Here is a 17,678-nt window from a genome sequence, read left to right on the forward strand (position 1 = left end):
AAAGACAAAATTTAATTCCCATCAAATATTTTAAAAAGGAACCGTTTTTAATTTTAGATTGAACGTACAAACAATAATAGCATGTATATATTTCTATAATTCTGAAGTAAATTCATATTGCTTAAAATATTCTTGCTAATTCAATTTCGCAAGAATTTTTTGGGTTACAGCATAATGTATTACATATTGTAAATATTTTCTTCAAGCAAGGGCTATAAACAACAGATTATTTCAGGTCAATACTTATTGAAGTAAAACCAAACTAACAATGCATTCGACCAACTTTTCTTCTATCAAGGTGTTATAGACGAGTACACTTCATACATATAGGAAAAAATAGATATACGTGAAAACATTTATTGGTTTATTCTAAGGTACATATTAAAAATAAATATTATGATGGGAAAACAGGAAACAAAAAATTAGTTATAAGTTATTTATCAATCAGAATGATTTATCCTTAACGAGAAGACATAGCCTTGGTGACGACTCTCTTTAGACCGACTTCAGCCTTTCTTAGGTCATCAGTGGAAGCATCTTCAACAGATAGAGCAGCCATAGCTTCAGTTAGAGCAGCTTCGATCTTAGTCTTGGCGTTTCTCTTCAACTTGGAAGATAAGACTGGGTCAGTGACGTTTTGTTCGATGGAAGCAACGTAAGATTCTAGTCTTTGTCTAGCTTCGTGCTTCTTGGCAAAAGCTTCATCAGCGGCCTTGAATTCTTCAGCTTGGTTAACCATCTTTTCAATATCTTCAGAAGACAATCTACCGACAGCGTTAGAGATGGTGATGTTGGCAGTCTTACCAGTAGACTTTTCAACAGCAGTAACCTTTAGAATACCATTAGCATCAACTTCAAAGATGGCTTCTAGAACTGGTTCACCAGCTGGCATCATTGGAATACCCTTCAAATCGAATTCACCAAGTAGAGTGTTTTCTTTACAGTTAACACGTTCACCTTGGTAAACTGGGAATTGAACAGTGGTTTGGTTGTCACCAACAGTGGTGAAAGTTCTTCTCTTAATGGTTGGAACAGTGGTGTTTCTTGGAACAACGACACCGAAAATGTCACCTTGCATACCAACACCTAGAGATAATGGAGCAACATCCAATAACAATAGATCCTTGGTTTCATCGGAAGTAGATTGACCGGTCAAGATAGCACCTTGGACAGCAGCACCGTAAGCGACAGCTTCATCAGGGTTAATAGACTTTTCTAGTTGCTTACCGTCGAAGTAGTCAGACAATAGCTTTTGGACCTTTGGAATTCTGGTAGAACCACCGACTAAGACAACTTCGTCGATTAGAGACTTGGAGATCTTAGCATCCTTTAGGACTTGTTCAACTGGTTCTAGAGTGGATTTGAATAGAGCAGCGTTTAGATCTTCAAATCTGGCTCTGGTTAGAGAAGATTCAAAATCTTCACCGTCGAATAGAGAATCAACTTCAATGGTGGTTTGAGTGACAGAGGATAGAGTTCTCTTAGCTCTTTCAGCAGCAGTTCTCAATCTTCTTAGAGCTCTAGCATCACCAGAGATGTCTAGACCAGTCTTCTTCTTGAATTCACCCTTGAAATGTTCTAGCAAGTTGGTGTCGAAATCTTGACCACCAAGATGGGTGTTACCGGAGGTAGACTTAACAGTGTAGACACCACCAGCAATGTGTAGAAGGGAGACATCGAAAGTACCACCACCTAAATCGAAAATTAGGACGTGTCTTTCCTTGTCAGACTTACCAGCACCTAGACCGTAAGCAATGGCAGCAGCGGTAGGTTCGTTGATAATTCTTAGAACGTTTAGACCAGAAATGGAACCAGCGTCCTTAGTAGCTTGTCTTTGAGCATCGTTGAAATAAGCTGGGACAGTGATAACAGCCTTTTCGACCTTCTTACCAATCTTAGCTTCAGCAATTTCTTTCATCTTGATCAAGACCATAGAAGAGATTTCTTGTGGAGAGAAAGTCTTAGTTTCACCTAAGTATTCAACTTCGATCATTGGGCTACCGGCAACGTCGATAACCTTGAATGGCCAAGTCTTCATATCGTTTTGAACAGATTCTTCATCGAATCTTCTACCGATCAAACGCTTAGCGTCGAAAACAGTGTTTGTTGGGTTTAGAGCAGCTTGGTTCTTAGCAGCATCACCAATTAGTCTTTCTTCTGGAGTGAAAGCAACGAAGGATGGGGTAACTCTGTTACCTTGTTCGTTAGCAATAATTTCAACAGAAGATTCGTAAGTAGCAACACAGGAGTAAGTAGTACCTAAATCGATACCGATAGCACCTTGGAAAACACCGTCAGCCATTTTTGTGAATAGTCTTGATTGGGGACTTAAGAAATGAAATTGAAAAAAAAAGCTAATAAAAGAATTAAAGGAAAACAATCAAAAATATGGTTGGAAGTAACTAAAGCTTTCTCATTAAATTAACGCCCAGTTATATATATATAGTTGCCCATCTGCCCTCGTCAATGTAAACTGAAAATTTTTTTTTTTTTGCTTTCTTGCATCATCCATTGAAAAGTTAAAAAGAAAAGCAAAATTTTCTTTTTCAGACGTTTGTCGTGCGGATCGTTCTCTGGTAGTCCCTCAAATAGAAAGAAGAAACGAAAAAAGAAAAAAAAGAGAAATTATGTTTCGTGGAAAACGATACAACCTTCAAGTAGGTCGTTTTATACGTTGTGGATAATTAAATCGAACCATTTCTATTTATTAACACCAACCAATTAATACTTCCAGTCGTGATGAAGAAACAGGACAGTTAGGTGAAAACTGTATTATCTAAAGGATTCATACCTTGGAAGATTATTATTATTGTTTTCTTTTTTGGGGGGAGGGGATATCTGAAAGGCAATTGATCAATCCGCAGTTTCAATCTTATCATGATGGAATTTCTCTGGTGTTAGAGCTCCATGTTATTTATTAGCTGGTACGAACGTCTCAACCATGAAACCATCTTTCATTTACTCATCTGATGTAGGTTACTCTTAATTTATGTAACATTCCTATATATTGCTCATTTCATGCTGATGACTTGCATCATGGTGGGGAAGTTTCCGCTATATATTTATCTCCCCCTCAAAAAATGAATGTTACGAGTAGCCGCCTAGCGGTTAAGAAATAAAATTATCACCAGATAGAAATACTGCCATAATGCGAAAACGAGTAAAACATGTAAAACATTCTATTTAAGGTTGCCAAATTGATTCTTGGACTGAAAACATTCATTGAGCGTTATGCAAGTATAGAATAAATTTATTTAATTATTGGTGAACCTATTTAAACCTTATTTTCTCATAGCTCATCTAGCACATTGTTACGATCCAGAGTATACAACAGTTCCGCAGCATGGTATATAAACACATATTGGTCCTTAAGTTGTACCATTTTCATACGCTGAGATCGTAATTGAGATACAATCTGTTCTATCAAATCTTTCGTATAATCTGCAACAGGTTTCAACATGTATGTTTCATTTTTATCGTCACCTTTATTTTGAACCATAAAATCTTTTGTATCATGCAATAAGTGATCTAACGCAATAAATGTACCAGATCTCCCTACACCTGCCGAGCAATGAACAATGATAGGGTTACCAGAAACATTCAATTTATGGGAATGTCTACTCAATTCCATGATCGGTATTATTTCTTCCGGTCTACTCATATCCTTCCATTGATCAAAATAAAAATGATGAACTCTCTTTTGGGAACCAATATCTCCTTCAGTCGGTCCCAACATCATGGTCGTTAAGGTATAATTATCATCGAATCTACTGCTGCTGACATATTGTAATTTCATTTCTGTTTTAAAGATACTTGTATCATCGGGCCCACCTGGAGATTGAACATTAGGTATGAGTTTGAGCATGTCATTTGTATCATTACCTTGAGGCCAATAAGGGAAACATTTCTCTCTGCCACGTTCAACAAGCGGCGTCACCATTACAATAACAATATCATTACTTTCGCATTCGTGGTAACACATCTGCCAAAATTGTTGCCATGTATGTTTTGTTGGACCCTGGGTGGCAATATAATGCCCTGGTGTAGTACTCTGATCATCAACGTCAACTTTGACATATGAGCCATTGATATAATCATTCCCCTTCAACACAGGAAGTTTTACACGATTTCTCTCATATGGCATGATATTAACATATCTATTTCTGTAATCGTTTTGCTCTTTTATACTCACACCTAGAGACCATTTAGAATTTTTTGTTCCATTGGTGGCTTCCCTCAGATGACTATCCTCAGTTTGTTGGATATAATTGAATTTATTGACAAGTTCCTCTTCAGGTTGGGTGAGGTACCATGGAAAGCTGGTGGCGCTTTTTGACATTAACAAATGAGCTTTAGGAGAAAACTTAATGGAGATATCGAAATTGCAACTGCTACAAGGATTATTGCTATTCTTCAAATTACATCGAGTATGTTTATCACCTTCAATAGTAAGTGGATGCAATATTAGCCCTCTCTTTGACGATCATCCATCATACCAAAACTATCATTTGTTTGCTCCTGATCATATTGGTCCTGATTGCCACAACAGAACAAAAGAACATGGCAGAGCGGAAAATAAAAGGTTATTGCGTCAATCCCCTGATATTGGACCAAAGAAGAAGTACGGAAAAATATTTCATAAAAACTGAAAATTTATTTCCGTCCGAAGAGCTCCGATCCTTATCAGGCAAACTACTTGTGGCTACTGATAAACATCGAACCGCATATCCCAAAAGTGAGAAGAGTAGTCAAATTAACGTACTGATAACCATCAAATTGGTCACTGATAAGAATCATTATCTGTTAGCTTTTTTGTTTATTGATTGGTCCAATATCATATATATAGTCACAATATACTTGTACACTAGTGAAGAGTTGTAAAAATTTGCATTTCCAAGAATATCCATAAAGTTGAGTAGTTATCCCTCAAATAAATAAAAAATGGAGAGTGAGGAAAGTGCTAGGCAAGAAGACAATAGAAACGTCCAACTATCTTCAAAAGACTTCAATGGGTCATATAGAAATTCATCATACTTAGCTATGCATAATCTTAAACAGAAGAACTGCTCGCCACGAAAATGCAGATCAAACATGAATTCTCCCCAAATGTCTAATGTATCCTTATCACAACTGAAATTAGATGACATAACAACAGCAGATAATTGGAAAATGCTAGATGACTTTGAACTAGAGGAACTAAGAGATGGTTTCTTTGATGCAACATATACAAGACCGAAAAGAGCGATATTACTCGATGATCATATAGGCTCAACCAAATCGACACAACATTTAAAACCAATAGAAATCATACATAATACTCCAAAAATATTTCGAGATATATATAATAAGAGCATACGAAATTGGAAACTGTTATTGAAGTTTTTCCTTGCATATCTTATTGCTATGATTATCTGCGTGATACATCCTGCAGGGAAATGGATAGGGCATAAATATAGGTATTTCATGCCTATTTCTGTAATACTACATCACCCCGCAAGAAATGTTGGGGTGCAATTAGAGATGACTGTAGAATCATGTGTTGGTCTAATATTTGGACTAGGATGGTCATCATTGGCTTGGTATGTCTCTACAGCAACTGGTCCAACTGCGTCCCACCAAGGAGGTATTTTATTCCAAAGTTTAGTGATGGCACTTTGGTTTGCTATCTGGGTAAAAGCCTACTACAACCGATTATTCTATTTTTGTCAATCATTTGGTATAACTATATTATTTACCCATACGGTCAATTTAGTGTTCCACGCATCCGAGTTGGAATGGATGCTATTTAGAGACTTTACCCTATCATATGTATTTGGTATCGTACTTTCACTTTTAATCAGTACATTTATATTTCCAACTAATGGTAATGCAAAGATGATACAGACCTTGGATGAAACAGTAAATAGTATTAAATTTTTTTTAATGGCATTAGTGGATAAGGACAAATATGATGATGTTGAATATATTTCGAGCGCTCAGCAAAATATGACAAAATATTTAAATGTAAAACTATCCCTAGTTTATAGAGACTTCTTGAATCAATTTACAATATTCAATTTTAAGGCATCTAATCTAAAAAGACTCAGAGATGCATTAACAGTTATATCAAGTCCTCTCCGAGTAATTCCTATTAAACAAAAACTGTTTGATAATCTACTCTTAGAACGCTTATATCAAGAAGTTGATGACCGTAAACATGATATGGAAGAAACAGGAGAAAAATATGACACAGATGCCCTACCGTCAGGCTATATCACTGGAACATTTACTCCAGTATCAGGTGTTCCAAATGGACCTCATATCTCATTATTAAATGATATGAATGACTTTTATGTCAATATTCTTCAAAAAAAATTTGCTAGAAATACACTACATTTGATCCTTGAGATGATTGTGGTGATCGACAAAATATCGCAACTCCTTCAACTCTATAAAACTCAAAGACATAACAAGAAAGAAATTATAGAAACCAAGGAGGCCTTGAATCGTTATAAATTGAAATTACAGAAAATGATATTCAATATCGATACGAGTTATAACAATTTTATAGGATCAAATCTGTTTTCAGAGGATATCATTAAAGATTTTGAATGTGTTGATATATTTTTGTTTATAAGATATTCGAGAAGTTCCGCAAAACATTTACTGAATGTTCTTGATGAAGCAACCAATTTAGACACGGAGGCAAAAATGAGAATATCTACACCAAAGCTTTCTGCATTCAGAACTTTACATCGTTTACCAGACCAATGTTTAATGGACCAAGGTCTTGGAAAATCACTAGTATACTTTGAAACTAAAAAAGATGTTGATGAGATATTCGAAAGATCGTACAACTCTTACACCTCCCGTCATGTATATAATAGAAAAAACGAAACATTTTCCTCCACTCGAGCCATTGATCACACTGATTTTAACTTTCATACTACCCAAAACTTTGCAAGATTTAAATTATGGAAATTTACGAAACTTTTATCCGGACGTGAGATGAAATGGACACTTAAGTGCTTATTCTGCATTATATTTCTTTGCTTACCCACTTGGTTACCAGAATCTTACAGATGGTACCAAGAATTTCAGTGCTGGTGGGCTCCGTTGATATTTTTTATATTGAATCACAATAAGCCTGCTGGTAAAATGATATATTTAGCCAATAGATTGGTCTGTGGTATCATTGGTATGTTCTGGGGTTGGGCAGCATGCCAGGCACATCATTTTGGTAGTCCTTATGTCATATGTGTCTTCGCAGGTTTGATTTGTGTCCCGTCCGCAATTAATCAGCTAATATACAAAAATTCAAAGTCGAGTAATACTGCAATGATATGTTTTACAGTAATTTCTCTGGAAGCTTTTTCGAAGAATCCCCATACTTTAAAAACCTCTGTCATATGGAAAAATTGTTGGACTACATCATTAAGTTTAATAGTAGGGATTGTTGTTTCTGTTGCAATTAATTGGATATTTTGGTCTTATAGGTCAAGATCTGAATTAAGAGTAGCTGTGTCATATTTATTATCTCATCTGAGTCAGTCATATCAAACGGTTACCGAACGTTACCTCTATAGAGATTTGAATGATGACCCAACAGAGTTAAGTTCGATGTTTTCTCATATTAGAGAAGTGCGTCTCACAAGAAATATCGAAGCTATTCGACAGCTATTGGAAAGGACAAAGAGAGAACCGATATTTGTTTCGAATTTTAATGCCAATAAATACGAACGGCTTTTAAATGCATGCCAGAATGTCTTTGAAAGAATGATTGAGGCCAGAGTTTCAAGTACCTACTTTGAAATTTGGAACCAAGATCGTAATACTGATGCCACAAGGGCTTTATTATCTTTAAGAAGGGATAGCACGTCATCTGTTATCTATGTATTCTACATCCTGTCGAACTGTTTTAGATCACGAAATAGAATACCAAGGTACCTTCCTAGCTCTGTTACTGCTAGACGACGTCTGTTTGACTTCATGTCGAAATTTGACAAAAATGAAGCGCATTTTACACCTATAAAAGGAGATCAACAGGATAACCTAGAAAAACAATTATTTAAGAAATTAGGGAAATATCAGAACAGAGATCCTAATACGCAAGCCGATAGTAATGAGACATTATCTAAGGATGAAACTGAAGAGGATAATGAAGAGGCTAGATGGAAAGATATATATGGGGTGGCATTTGCAAGAAGTTTTACGGCTGTCTGTGAATCTATGGAGGTTGTAATTGAATGCTGCAAAGATATATTAGGGGAAGAATACTACTAATAGTTTAATACACCTCTTTTATCGGTGTATAATTATATAATTATAAAAACAAATATAATATGTTATGTTCCCATAAAAATTCCTTTGATCATATGAAAAAGGAATTTATTCTTCTATTCTTTTATAGAATAATCATAAGATGATGGTACCGAATTAGGTGTTCCGCGCGAATGTGGTGAAATACAACTAGTTCTCCTCTTCTTTAAAGGGGGCCTCCTTTCAGATGGTGGACCAGATGAAGAAGATGGTTTCATATTTTCTTGAGAGAATGGTGACATGGAATCAATTGGAGTCATGGATAACTTGGGATTGCCATTATTTACTAGATGTGGTTGGTTAAATGCGGTGGCATCTCCTTCCTGTGAACCTGTTATATTTGTTGCGTTAGATGCTTGCTGGAGATTTTGCCTCTGTTGGTTTTGTTGTTGCTGTTGTAGAAATTGGCGGTTTTGGAGAACAGTAGGTCCCTTAATGTCCTTTTTATAACGTTCCACATATTGATGCATAGCAGCTAATGGGCTATCTATCTTGTGTAATCGTTGATACATCCATAAATTCTTAAGAGAAGACATGACGGTACTGACCTGCATAACCCTCATCAGCCCTTCTTGTGAACCAAACACAGACACATTTCTAAATACGCTAAAATGAGAACGTAACTGCGTAATGGCTTCAAAATTTGGTGGAAGTGACCCTATCGAACTGTTGCTACCATTCGAGTCATCTTGTGATTGAGTCTCTTTATAATCCCTAGCACTTATATTGTTGTCTCCATTTTCATTTGCATTTTCGTTTTTAATGGTGTCGTCTTCATTTTTAACAATATTTTCTAAGTCTTTCTCACTTAATTTTTTGAAAATATCAAAATTACCAAAATTGTTACTTACAAGTCTCTCTAAGGAATTCCATTCGATACCTGGAACGAAACTATGCATATGTAGATCACCCCATTTTATCTTTAATTCAGGATTGAATAGACCTTTCAGTTGAACAAAATGTGTGATATAAGAACCATCTGGATAATGGTATGTAAAGGTACATCTCGGGCAATCAAAAAATATTGTACCATCACTTATTAGCTCCGTCTTTAATTGTTGTGTCAGAACTTCAATCCTGACGACACCTAATCTACCTAGTGTGACAAACAAAATTGGTACTAATGGAACCAAAAAGTCGAACTGTCTTACTTCTGTGGTAGAGGTCTTGCTGTATCTGATTATTGCGTCGGGAGTAAATACTTCATTCATGCACTTCTGCCAGTAACTAGGTTGTGTTATTCTTCCTACCGAAAGATTTATCATGTCTATCATATCATGAAATTTGATAGCTGCCATATTGGATAAATATTTTCTTATGGCAAATGGGAACATTGTAACAGGTGAATCGATAGAGCTTCGATATGATGTGTTTGGATTCATAGTGTTTGGTGAAGAACCACGTATGTTGTTATATGAGTTTTGCGGACCAACGTTTATCGGTGTCGGTATCTTTGCCCTATGTCCTGAAAATCCAGATTGAGCTTGGAAATTATTAATTGCACTCTCTGGAATAATCTTGTTTTTACTATATTGCTTTTTCAACTTATTTGCACTTTGTGAAGCCTTTAATGAAATTTGCGTTTGTTGTGGATACTGTTGTTGACGTGATGATTCGACTGGAATATAAGGTGTAGTTGTACTGTTTCTTGACATCTCCATAACCATCGCAGGTTCTTTCTTATTGTTTATGTTATATATAGCTGGTTGTACTGGAGTATTCCCCATAATCATTTGTTGTTGTTGTTGTTGTTGTTGATTCATAGGATTACCAGTATATTGAAACGTTTGTTGTTGAGGTATAACATTTTGACTCATGTTCAAATGGTCCACACTGCCGATGGTATCATTCCCAGACAATGTGCTTTGATTATTCATATTCATGCTATTATTACTACTGCTTTTATTTATATTACCAGATATCGTTATATCATTCGGTTGGCGAGAGTTGTAACTACCCAGATTTTTACTACTGTGACTATTATTCATTTGCCAATGAGCAAGAGCATCTTGATCGTGTACCATACCGTTCTGTACATCAACAAAATTGAATTGTTGCTGTTGTGCTGTTTCGTTAGTTGAAGCAGAGTTCTGCTGTTGGTTCATCCTACCTTGAGGTATGCCTTCCAAGTTTGACTCAGATTGATTAGCCCCCAACTGCTGGTACATTATTCCTCTTAGAAAATCAGGCAAAATATAATAGTTTCACTTTTTTATTATGTAAATATGACTATCAGGGGTTACTACCAATGCGTTCAAAAAGTCCCTATCAAAGATATGGCAGTGAATTGTCCTTATGTGTCTACTGTAGCATCTGATTATTCATAAAATCTAGTCCCCGATTTCTCTATTGTCAGTTTACTTAATATTATTATTCAGAAATCATAATAATAAATTACTGGATGATCTTCGGAATCTGCTGGAAATTTTCTCGTTGAGAAGAGGAACCGCGCCATAGTTAAGATACAACAACAACAACAACAACAACAACAACAACAAACGACATTGACAGGTGACATCGACATCGACATCGATCTTCGGTTAGTTATCTCCATTTAGTTCATTGTAGAATTGGCTTTACATATTTGTTTATATTATGTAATTATATGTGATACTTAAAGGGTGCGTTGTTAGAAGGTACAGTAGAGGTCTGCGTCGGTTGAGCGAATTGTCCGTATCATACCTTGCGAACTGTAAGGTCTTCTTGGTTTCACGAAGTCTGACATCTCATCATCATCATCGTCGTCATTAGCCTTGGCGCCATTTGCAGTGGATCCAGAAGACCCTGCATTACCTTTGTTACGTTCTTTGTATTTACCAGCACGTCTCTTCAGTAACTTGTTGATTGTGTCTCTTTTCTCTTCTTCCAGTCGTTTCTCCTTTAAATTCTTTCTTTTACGAGAGTTCTCTTCTCTTCGTAGTTGTATTTCTTCAGCGGTAAGTTCTTTCTTGTGTTGCACGCCATCTGCCAGTATACTCATCAACATTTTGCTTCTCACTACAGGCTTAGGCTCATCTTTTGACTCTTCTGTATCGTCGACCTCTGAACCCGCTATTGGTTGTTCATCTTCGTCTTCATCGTCATCTTCTGCAATTCCAGGTTCTTCGTCTTCATCTTCTTCAAGTTCAATTTCAGGTCCTTCATCGTCATCTTCTTCTATTTCTTCCCCGTCATCATTTTCTGCTTGTTCGACTGTATCTGTCTCTTCTTCTACTTGTTCCTCAGGTACGTCTTCTTGATCTTCTTCTTCTTCTTCTTCCTCAGGTTCTTCTTCCACGTGCTCATCATCATCCTTTGCACCGTCTACTTCTACGACTTGACGTGCCTGAGCTCTTCTGTTCGAACTACGAATAATTTCATCGTCATCCTCGTCATCCACTTCATCCACTTCATCCACTTCATCCACTTCATCCTCTGCATCATCATTATCATCATCATCATCATCATCATCATCATCATCATCATCATCCTCTGCGTCATCATCATCACCTTCTTCAGTTATTACTCGATCAGCTATTGTGGATACCGATGATTCAGATGCAGATGTGCTTCCACGTAATCGTTTGTTGTCACTGGACGAGACTCTAGAAGGAGCTTTCCTCTTACTGTTCCCTTTCTTACTTGGTTCATCCTCTAGATACTCTTCATCATCCTCGGCGTAATCTTCTTTTTCTTCATAGTCATCGATCTCTTCTCCTTCTTCGAACTCATCATCGTAATTACTTGCTGTATCCTCCTCAAGTTTAGCCATATTGGTCAAAGTTTATTATTAGTTAAATCAAGATCACACTTCTTTTCAATTAGTTCTTCTATCGTGAGATATACCTGATGCTATCGTGATGGGGAAAATACACTTATATAGATATACTTCTTTGTGCTAAACAGTTTCTTTTGCTTTGTTTTTAAGTTGATTTCTAAATGACTTTAAATTTTACTCAAAATTCAATTCGGGCGTCATTTAAATTTGGCGATGAGAATTCTGCCTTTATCATCCTTAAAAAGTCGATAAATTGATTTTACATGTAAGGGAACCTACACAATTTAAATGATACATTAACACCAAACCATTCAATTTCATTTGATTATCATATTATGTTTTCAAAGATTATTTTTTGTAAATCGAAGGTTTTCATCCATCCATCTTCTGTAGCGACAGATAACGTTTCAGGATATATCATAATAACAATAGATCCAAATCAATCCCATCAGGATGCTTTATTATATTGGTTTCCAGAGAATTCTTTAAATTCGAGAGAATTGGACTGGCTGAATCGAGCAGATCTGAAATATGGGAAGCCATCAGCATCGGCAACATCTACTAGTCTTATCTCAAGTGCAGAATCTATGGATGATTCAATTCTTATGGATACTAAAGGAACATATTTATCTTTTACAGTAAAAATGTCGTCATTATACTCTATGGAGTTTAGACCACCAAGTACAAGTGGTTGGTGGCATGGGTCAATTATTCTCCATCCAAGAAGTAGTGGATTAGAAACTCTACCAGTGTTGTTTTTCCATGATGATGTGTGTCCATCTACAAAACTGAAGCAAAAGGCTTTACAAAAGAATTTTGATCCATTTAGTGCAGGAGATATCTATTGGGGCGGAATTGATTTACAAATTGTGATGTCTCAGCTGGTAGATTTACAAAGAACTCAAGTAGACCCTAATTTCTGGTTAATTAATGCAAGTCTGGAGGCCCTAAGAAATTTTTCAAATAAAGATTTAAAAGACTTCAGAACCAATACGTCAGAGGGTTATACAGCTAGTGGTAAACCGAAAGACAAAAAATCTTCAGCAGGGTTTTGGGATAAATGGGAGTCCACCAAATGGTCAATTATGTCAGGGATTGCTACAGCCACAGCTAAGAGTGAAGAATATATGACTAAATTAGTTAATAATCATCCAGCTGTCAAATTTGTTGAACGAAATAACGATAATCCATATGTGAGAAACCTATTAAAAAATCCAAAAGTTCAAGAGATTCAAAATGATTTTGATTCTGCAAGGATATATTTAGCTAAATGGTCTCTTGGTGTTAAAGAGGAAGCAAATAAGTACAAATTGGATAACCAATTGAATGAATCGTACAGAAGGATGCTAACTAATGATCTAGGTTTTGATGTGGATGCCGATTCCAGTTTTACGGAAGAAGAATTAAATAGAGTTACTCAAAGAAATTTCCCATTAACTAGGCAAAAATGGGAATCCTTCTTTGATAGTCAAGGTAGATTAGCTGTCACCACAAGGGAAGTGAAAGATTTCATTTTCCATGGTGGCGTGGATACTATGGAATTAAGACAAGAAGTGTGGATGTTTCTGTTGGAGATATATCCTTGGGATTCTTCAAAGGATGAAAGGGATCAAATTGACGAAACATTAAAAGAAGTGTATAATACACATAAATTCCAATGGATGACCCAGACATTTGAAGATGATCAGGAAGATGATTACTGGAAAGATCAACTGTTCCGTATCGATAAGGATGTGAAAAGAAATGATAGACATGTTGATATTTATAAATATAACACAGTTAATGGGGAACCAGAAGATACACAACCTTCTGAACCACGCCAAGCGTTTGATCAATCGGGAGAACCAAATATTGAGCAAACTGAAGATAATAATAATAATGAGGTGGGTGATCATTTTGATGAAGACGATGATGATATTGAAAGTATAGACGGGCATTGGTCTATCAAAAATCCTCATCTTATTATATTGGCTGATATCTTAAAAACATATAACGTTTTCAATCCAAATCTTGGATACGTACAAGGTATGACCGACTTATTGTCCCCAATATATTATATTGTGCGAGATGAAGTCAAGGCCTTCTGGTGTTTTGTACATTTTATGGATAAAATGGAACGTAATTTCTTAAGAGATCAATCTGGTATCCGTGACCAAATGCTCACAATGACAGAATTGTGTCAATTGATGCTACCTCAACTAAGTGACCATCTAAACAAATGTGATTCTTCTAATTTATTTTTTTGTTTCAGAATGTTACTAGTTTGGTTCAAGAGAGAATTCAAGTTTGAAGATATATGTGGTATATGGGAGATCTTTTGGACAGATTACTATAGTTCACAGTTTCAATTATTTTTTATGTTAGCTATTCTACAGAAAAACAGTGAACCGATCATTAACAATCTGAATCAGTTTGACCAAGTGATTAAATACTTCAATGATCTACATAACACTATGGACTGGAGAGACTTGATGATTAGAAGTGAGTTGTTATTTATTCGTTTTGAGAAACTAATGTCCCTGATGGAACGTAAAGAAGAATTAGCAAGATCTGACACAGGTCCATCTCCTGATCTAACTAGTGGTGATACTCCAACGCCGCAATTACCCATCCATAGTAAGCATTTACAATTATTACTCTCTAAAAAGATGGTGATCAGCAAGGAACAAACTAGAACTTTGGATTCTATCCGCTAACAAAAGCTAATACTACCCAGATTACTTCCTTTTGTCTTTGTTTTTTTTTAGAAGTCTCATGAGTGGAAGGATACTTGCTACATTCCTTCCCAACATCGACCATTGACCCTGTGTTGGCTATTGTCTAGTCAATTTTGTCTCCTTTCGAAATCATCCACCTATCTATTGTTTCTTTTGTTCCCTCCTTTTGGTTCGCTCTACATTGCGAGCCGTGGAACAAAGCGAAGTCTCTGAAAAATTTTGATTACAAAAGTTTCTATAATTATATAAGCCTGAGAATGGTGATAATTACGTAACGTGGTTAAATAACGGCCCTCTCGTAAAGTTATCGCTAGTTTCAGAGAGTGTATATTAGATAATAAATCAATAAAATATTCCAGTTTTCTTTTTTTAATTATATTACCGGGCATATCTAAGTAATATCGATAACTATCATCTTACTTTCACCCTGAGCTAATAATACCACTCTTTCCACTCGCTTATTAAAGTTGTATTCTCAATACACACACATTTATTTTTACCTTCACCAGCATCCTCATAATTACACATAATTCACACACAAACTCATTTTCTACCCATCATGATTGAACCGATGCCTGTTGAGATTATCAACTGGGGGATCCTAAACGAGATAATATCTATGGATGAAGATGATCCTGATTTTTCCAAAGGTCTAATTATCCAGTTTATTGACCAAGCAGAAACCACCTTTGGCGAAATGGATGAACAACTAAACAATAATAAAGACCTATCGGAACTAGAGAAACTAGGCCATTTCTTAAAGGGGTCGTCGGCAGCTCTGGGTCTTCAAAGGATAGCTTGGTCCTGTGAACGTATTCAGAATTTAGGGAGAAAAGCTGAAAAGAGTTTCCCATCTAAAGAACAATTACTTGATACTCTGCCAGCTGATACAGAACTAACAGATTCTGATAAAGCAAATTATGATAAGAGTAACAGTGGTGTTCCTCCAACAACAGATGATGATGACCTTTATCTGTTTTTGATCAAGAGAGCACTAGCGCAAGCGAGGCTGGAATTCCAAGTAGCAAGAAGAGAACTTTCTACATATTACAACGAAGTGCTCTAGAGTTCAAAAAATGTTTTAATGTTCTAAATCTATGAACGGTAACAGTTTATCTTTAAAAGTTTCCATCTCTCTATAACATCTATAATAACAATCATCCATAAAGAAGGCCAATCATGACATTTTTTTCTGCTTTATTAGTCATAAAGTACATTACACTACTTCATCCATCAATCACATAGTTGTTGACTACATCTTAAGGAGTCTAGAAAGACATGTATCTTTATATAATTCAAACAAAATAAAAGAAATAAATACCATAGAGATTCTATTAATTCTAATTTATCTATAAATAAGCAGTAAAAAAAATAAGATTATCATTACCAATAATTTCGTCTGTATAAGTCACATATATAAAAGGGAGAAAATAATCGGATATATGCAAATATAGATATGTTACGATTATTGTTTTGTCAACTCGTAAATGTCACCCAACTTTTCAGCGAAAAACTTTGGATTAACATGTTCTTCTGATATTTCAAGGGCTCTTTCTTCTGTTTCAATACCACTTAAGACCAGTAGGGTACCTCCAAGTTTACCTTCAACACCAAATTTCATATCAGTGTTCAGACGGTCACCAACCATACAACATTTCGATTTTTCCAAATCGAAAGCTGATACAATTGTATTCAACATATTCATGTTAGGCTTACCACAGTAAGCTGGTCTTCTACCAGATGAAAAAGCAATAGATTCGATCATCGAACCAGCACCAGGGAAGGTGTAACCCTTTTGAGGGAAAGTAGAATCGACGTTTGTACCAACAAAATGTACCTTATCCTTTTGTTGTAGATATTGCAAAGTGATAGCTAACTTGTGATAATTAATATTTGGATCAAGACCAGCAATGACAGCACGGACATCTTCATCTAACCCATCGACTAGGAAAGGAGAGGTAGAGGCGTCGAATGGAGTTTGAAGTCTTGGGTCAGCGCCACCTAGAGATTCATAACCCATTTTTTTCAGTTCTTCGCTGATACCTGTCTCACCAAAGACCCAGACTTTATCTTTACCAGGTTGTAATTTTAAGAAATCACGAACATAGATAGCAGAAGCATAACCAGAAGTGAATATCTGTTCTTCTTTCACAGTGATACCAAAGGATGCGAATTTCTTTGTATATGATAGACGTGATTTAGTAGAGTTGTTAGTGACAAAGATGGTTTTTTTACCCAAAGCAGCCAAAGTATCTAAAAATTCCTTTGTGTGAGGTAAGACATGGTTACCTAGCCATAATACACCATCACAATCAAATAAGAAAGTGTCATAACGGTTTAAGAAATCGTTGGCGACTTCCTTGGTGGTGATCTTAATAGGAGTTGCAGTTCCAGTCATAGTTTGTTTTATTAGGAGGAATGGTTTGTACGTCGGTAATTTATGCAAACAAACTTAGTCAATGTGACAAATGTTTCAGCGTACCTTATGAATAAGTACATATATATATACATATACAGGGAATAATCACGTTGTTTACCTTCCCTGATTCTCCCTTGGCATGAATTAGTTAATAGGAAACGCTGCTAATCAGTCATCTCTGCTGAGGTAATAACAATTTTCGCTGTTGCGTGGAAAAAAGTAACAAAATTTCACAGCAAAAAGTTTAAAGCCGTCGGTGTTATGACAGGAGATTATGCCCCACAACCCCGCCCCCCACGTAGTCTTAACTCCGGTCTGTGGGAGAGTATAAACGATGGATAAGCAAGATATATAGATAAGGCAGAGAGAGGAATAAACCATTAATAATGAGTTATAAAACAATTGTATTTAGTTATTTTTATTTTGATGTAAGGTGTATATGTAATGATATGTATGTGTGTGAAGTAAAATGAGTGGGGGGGGGGGG

General features: G+C 36.0%; 8 protein-coding genes across 8 annotated transcripts; 3 read left to right on the plus strand and 5 right to left on the minus strand.

The window, feature by feature from the left end:
- Positions 1-460: 460 nt before the first annotated feature.
- SSB1 (Hsp70 family ATPase SSB1) lies at positions 461-2,302 on the minus strand (the record flags this gene model as incomplete). The annotated part of the gene is made up of 1 exon (XM_041551858.1): positions 461-2,302. One exon carries the CDS (start codon positions 2,300-2,302, stop codon positions 461-463), a length of 1,842 nt encoding a protein of 613 aa, XP_041407792.1.
- Positions 2,303-3,289: 987 nt separating this feature from the next.
- Positions 3,290-4,339, minus strand: PTP1 (tyrosine protein phosphatase PTP1; the record flags this gene model as incomplete). The annotated part of the gene is made up of 1 exon (XM_041551859.1): positions 3,290-4,339. The coding sequence occupies one exon, from the start codon at positions 4,337-4,339 to the stop codon at positions 3,290-3,292; it is 1,050 nt and encodes a 349-aa protein (XP_041407793.1).
- A 602-nt stretch (positions 4,340-4,941) lies between these two features.
- BRE4 (Bre4p) lies at positions 4,942-8,262 on the plus strand (the record flags this gene model as incomplete). Its single annotated transcript, XM_041551860.1, has 1 exon — positions 4,942-8,262. One exon carries the CDS (start codon positions 4,942-4,944, stop codon positions 8,260-8,262), a length of 3,321 nt encoding a protein of 1,106 aa, XP_041407794.1.
- A 113-nt stretch (positions 8,263-8,375) lies between these two features.
- MFG1 (Mfg1p) lies at positions 8,376-10,466 on the minus strand (the record flags this gene model as incomplete). Its single annotated transcript, XM_041551861.1, has 1 exon — positions 8,376-10,466. One exon carries the CDS (start codon positions 10,464-10,466, stop codon positions 8,376-8,378), a length of 2,091 nt encoding a protein of 696 aa, XP_041407795.1.
- Positions 10,467-10,927: 461 nt separating this feature from the next.
- IES2 (Ies2p) lies at positions 10,928-12,049 on the minus strand (the record flags this gene model as incomplete). The annotated part of the gene is made up of 1 exon (XM_041551862.1): positions 10,928-12,049. The coding sequence occupies one exon, from the start codon at positions 12,047-12,049 to the stop codon at positions 10,928-10,930; it is 1,122 nt and encodes a 373-aa protein (XP_041407796.1).
- Positions 12,050-12,390: 341 nt separating this feature from the next.
- On the plus strand, positions 12,391-14,751 carry GYP7 (GTPase-activating protein GYP7; the record flags this gene model as incomplete). Its single annotated transcript, XM_041551863.1, has 1 exon — positions 12,391-14,751. The coding sequence occupies one exon, from the start codon at positions 12,391-12,393 to the stop codon at positions 14,749-14,751; it is 2,361 nt and encodes a 786-aa protein (XP_041407797.1).
- Positions 14,752-15,331: 580 nt separating this feature from the next.
- YPD1 (Ypd1p) lies at positions 15,332-15,838 on the plus strand (the record flags this gene model as incomplete). Its single annotated transcript, XM_041551864.1, has 1 exon — positions 15,332-15,838. The coding sequence occupies one exon, from the start codon at positions 15,332-15,334 to the stop codon at positions 15,836-15,838; it is 507 nt and encodes a 168-aa protein (XP_041407798.1).
- Positions 15,839-16,237: 399 nt separating this feature from the next.
- On the minus strand, positions 16,238-17,170 carry PHO13 (4-nitrophenylphosphatase; the record flags this gene model as incomplete). Its single annotated transcript, XM_041551865.1, has 1 exon — positions 16,238-17,170. The coding sequence occupies one exon, from the start codon at positions 17,168-17,170 to the stop codon at positions 16,238-16,240; it is 933 nt and encodes a 310-aa protein (XP_041407799.1).
- Positions 17,171-17,678: the final 508 nt, after the last annotated feature.

The sequence above is a fragment of the Maudiozyma barnettii genome (assembly GCF_903064755.1).
Source record: "Maudiozyma barnettii strain CLIB 1767 genome assembly, contig: KABA2_07, whole genome shotgun sequence".
In the NCBI taxonomy this organism is placed as follows: Eukaryota; Fungi; Ascomycota; class Saccharomycetes; order Saccharomycetales; family Saccharomycetaceae; genus Maudiozyma; species Maudiozyma barnettii.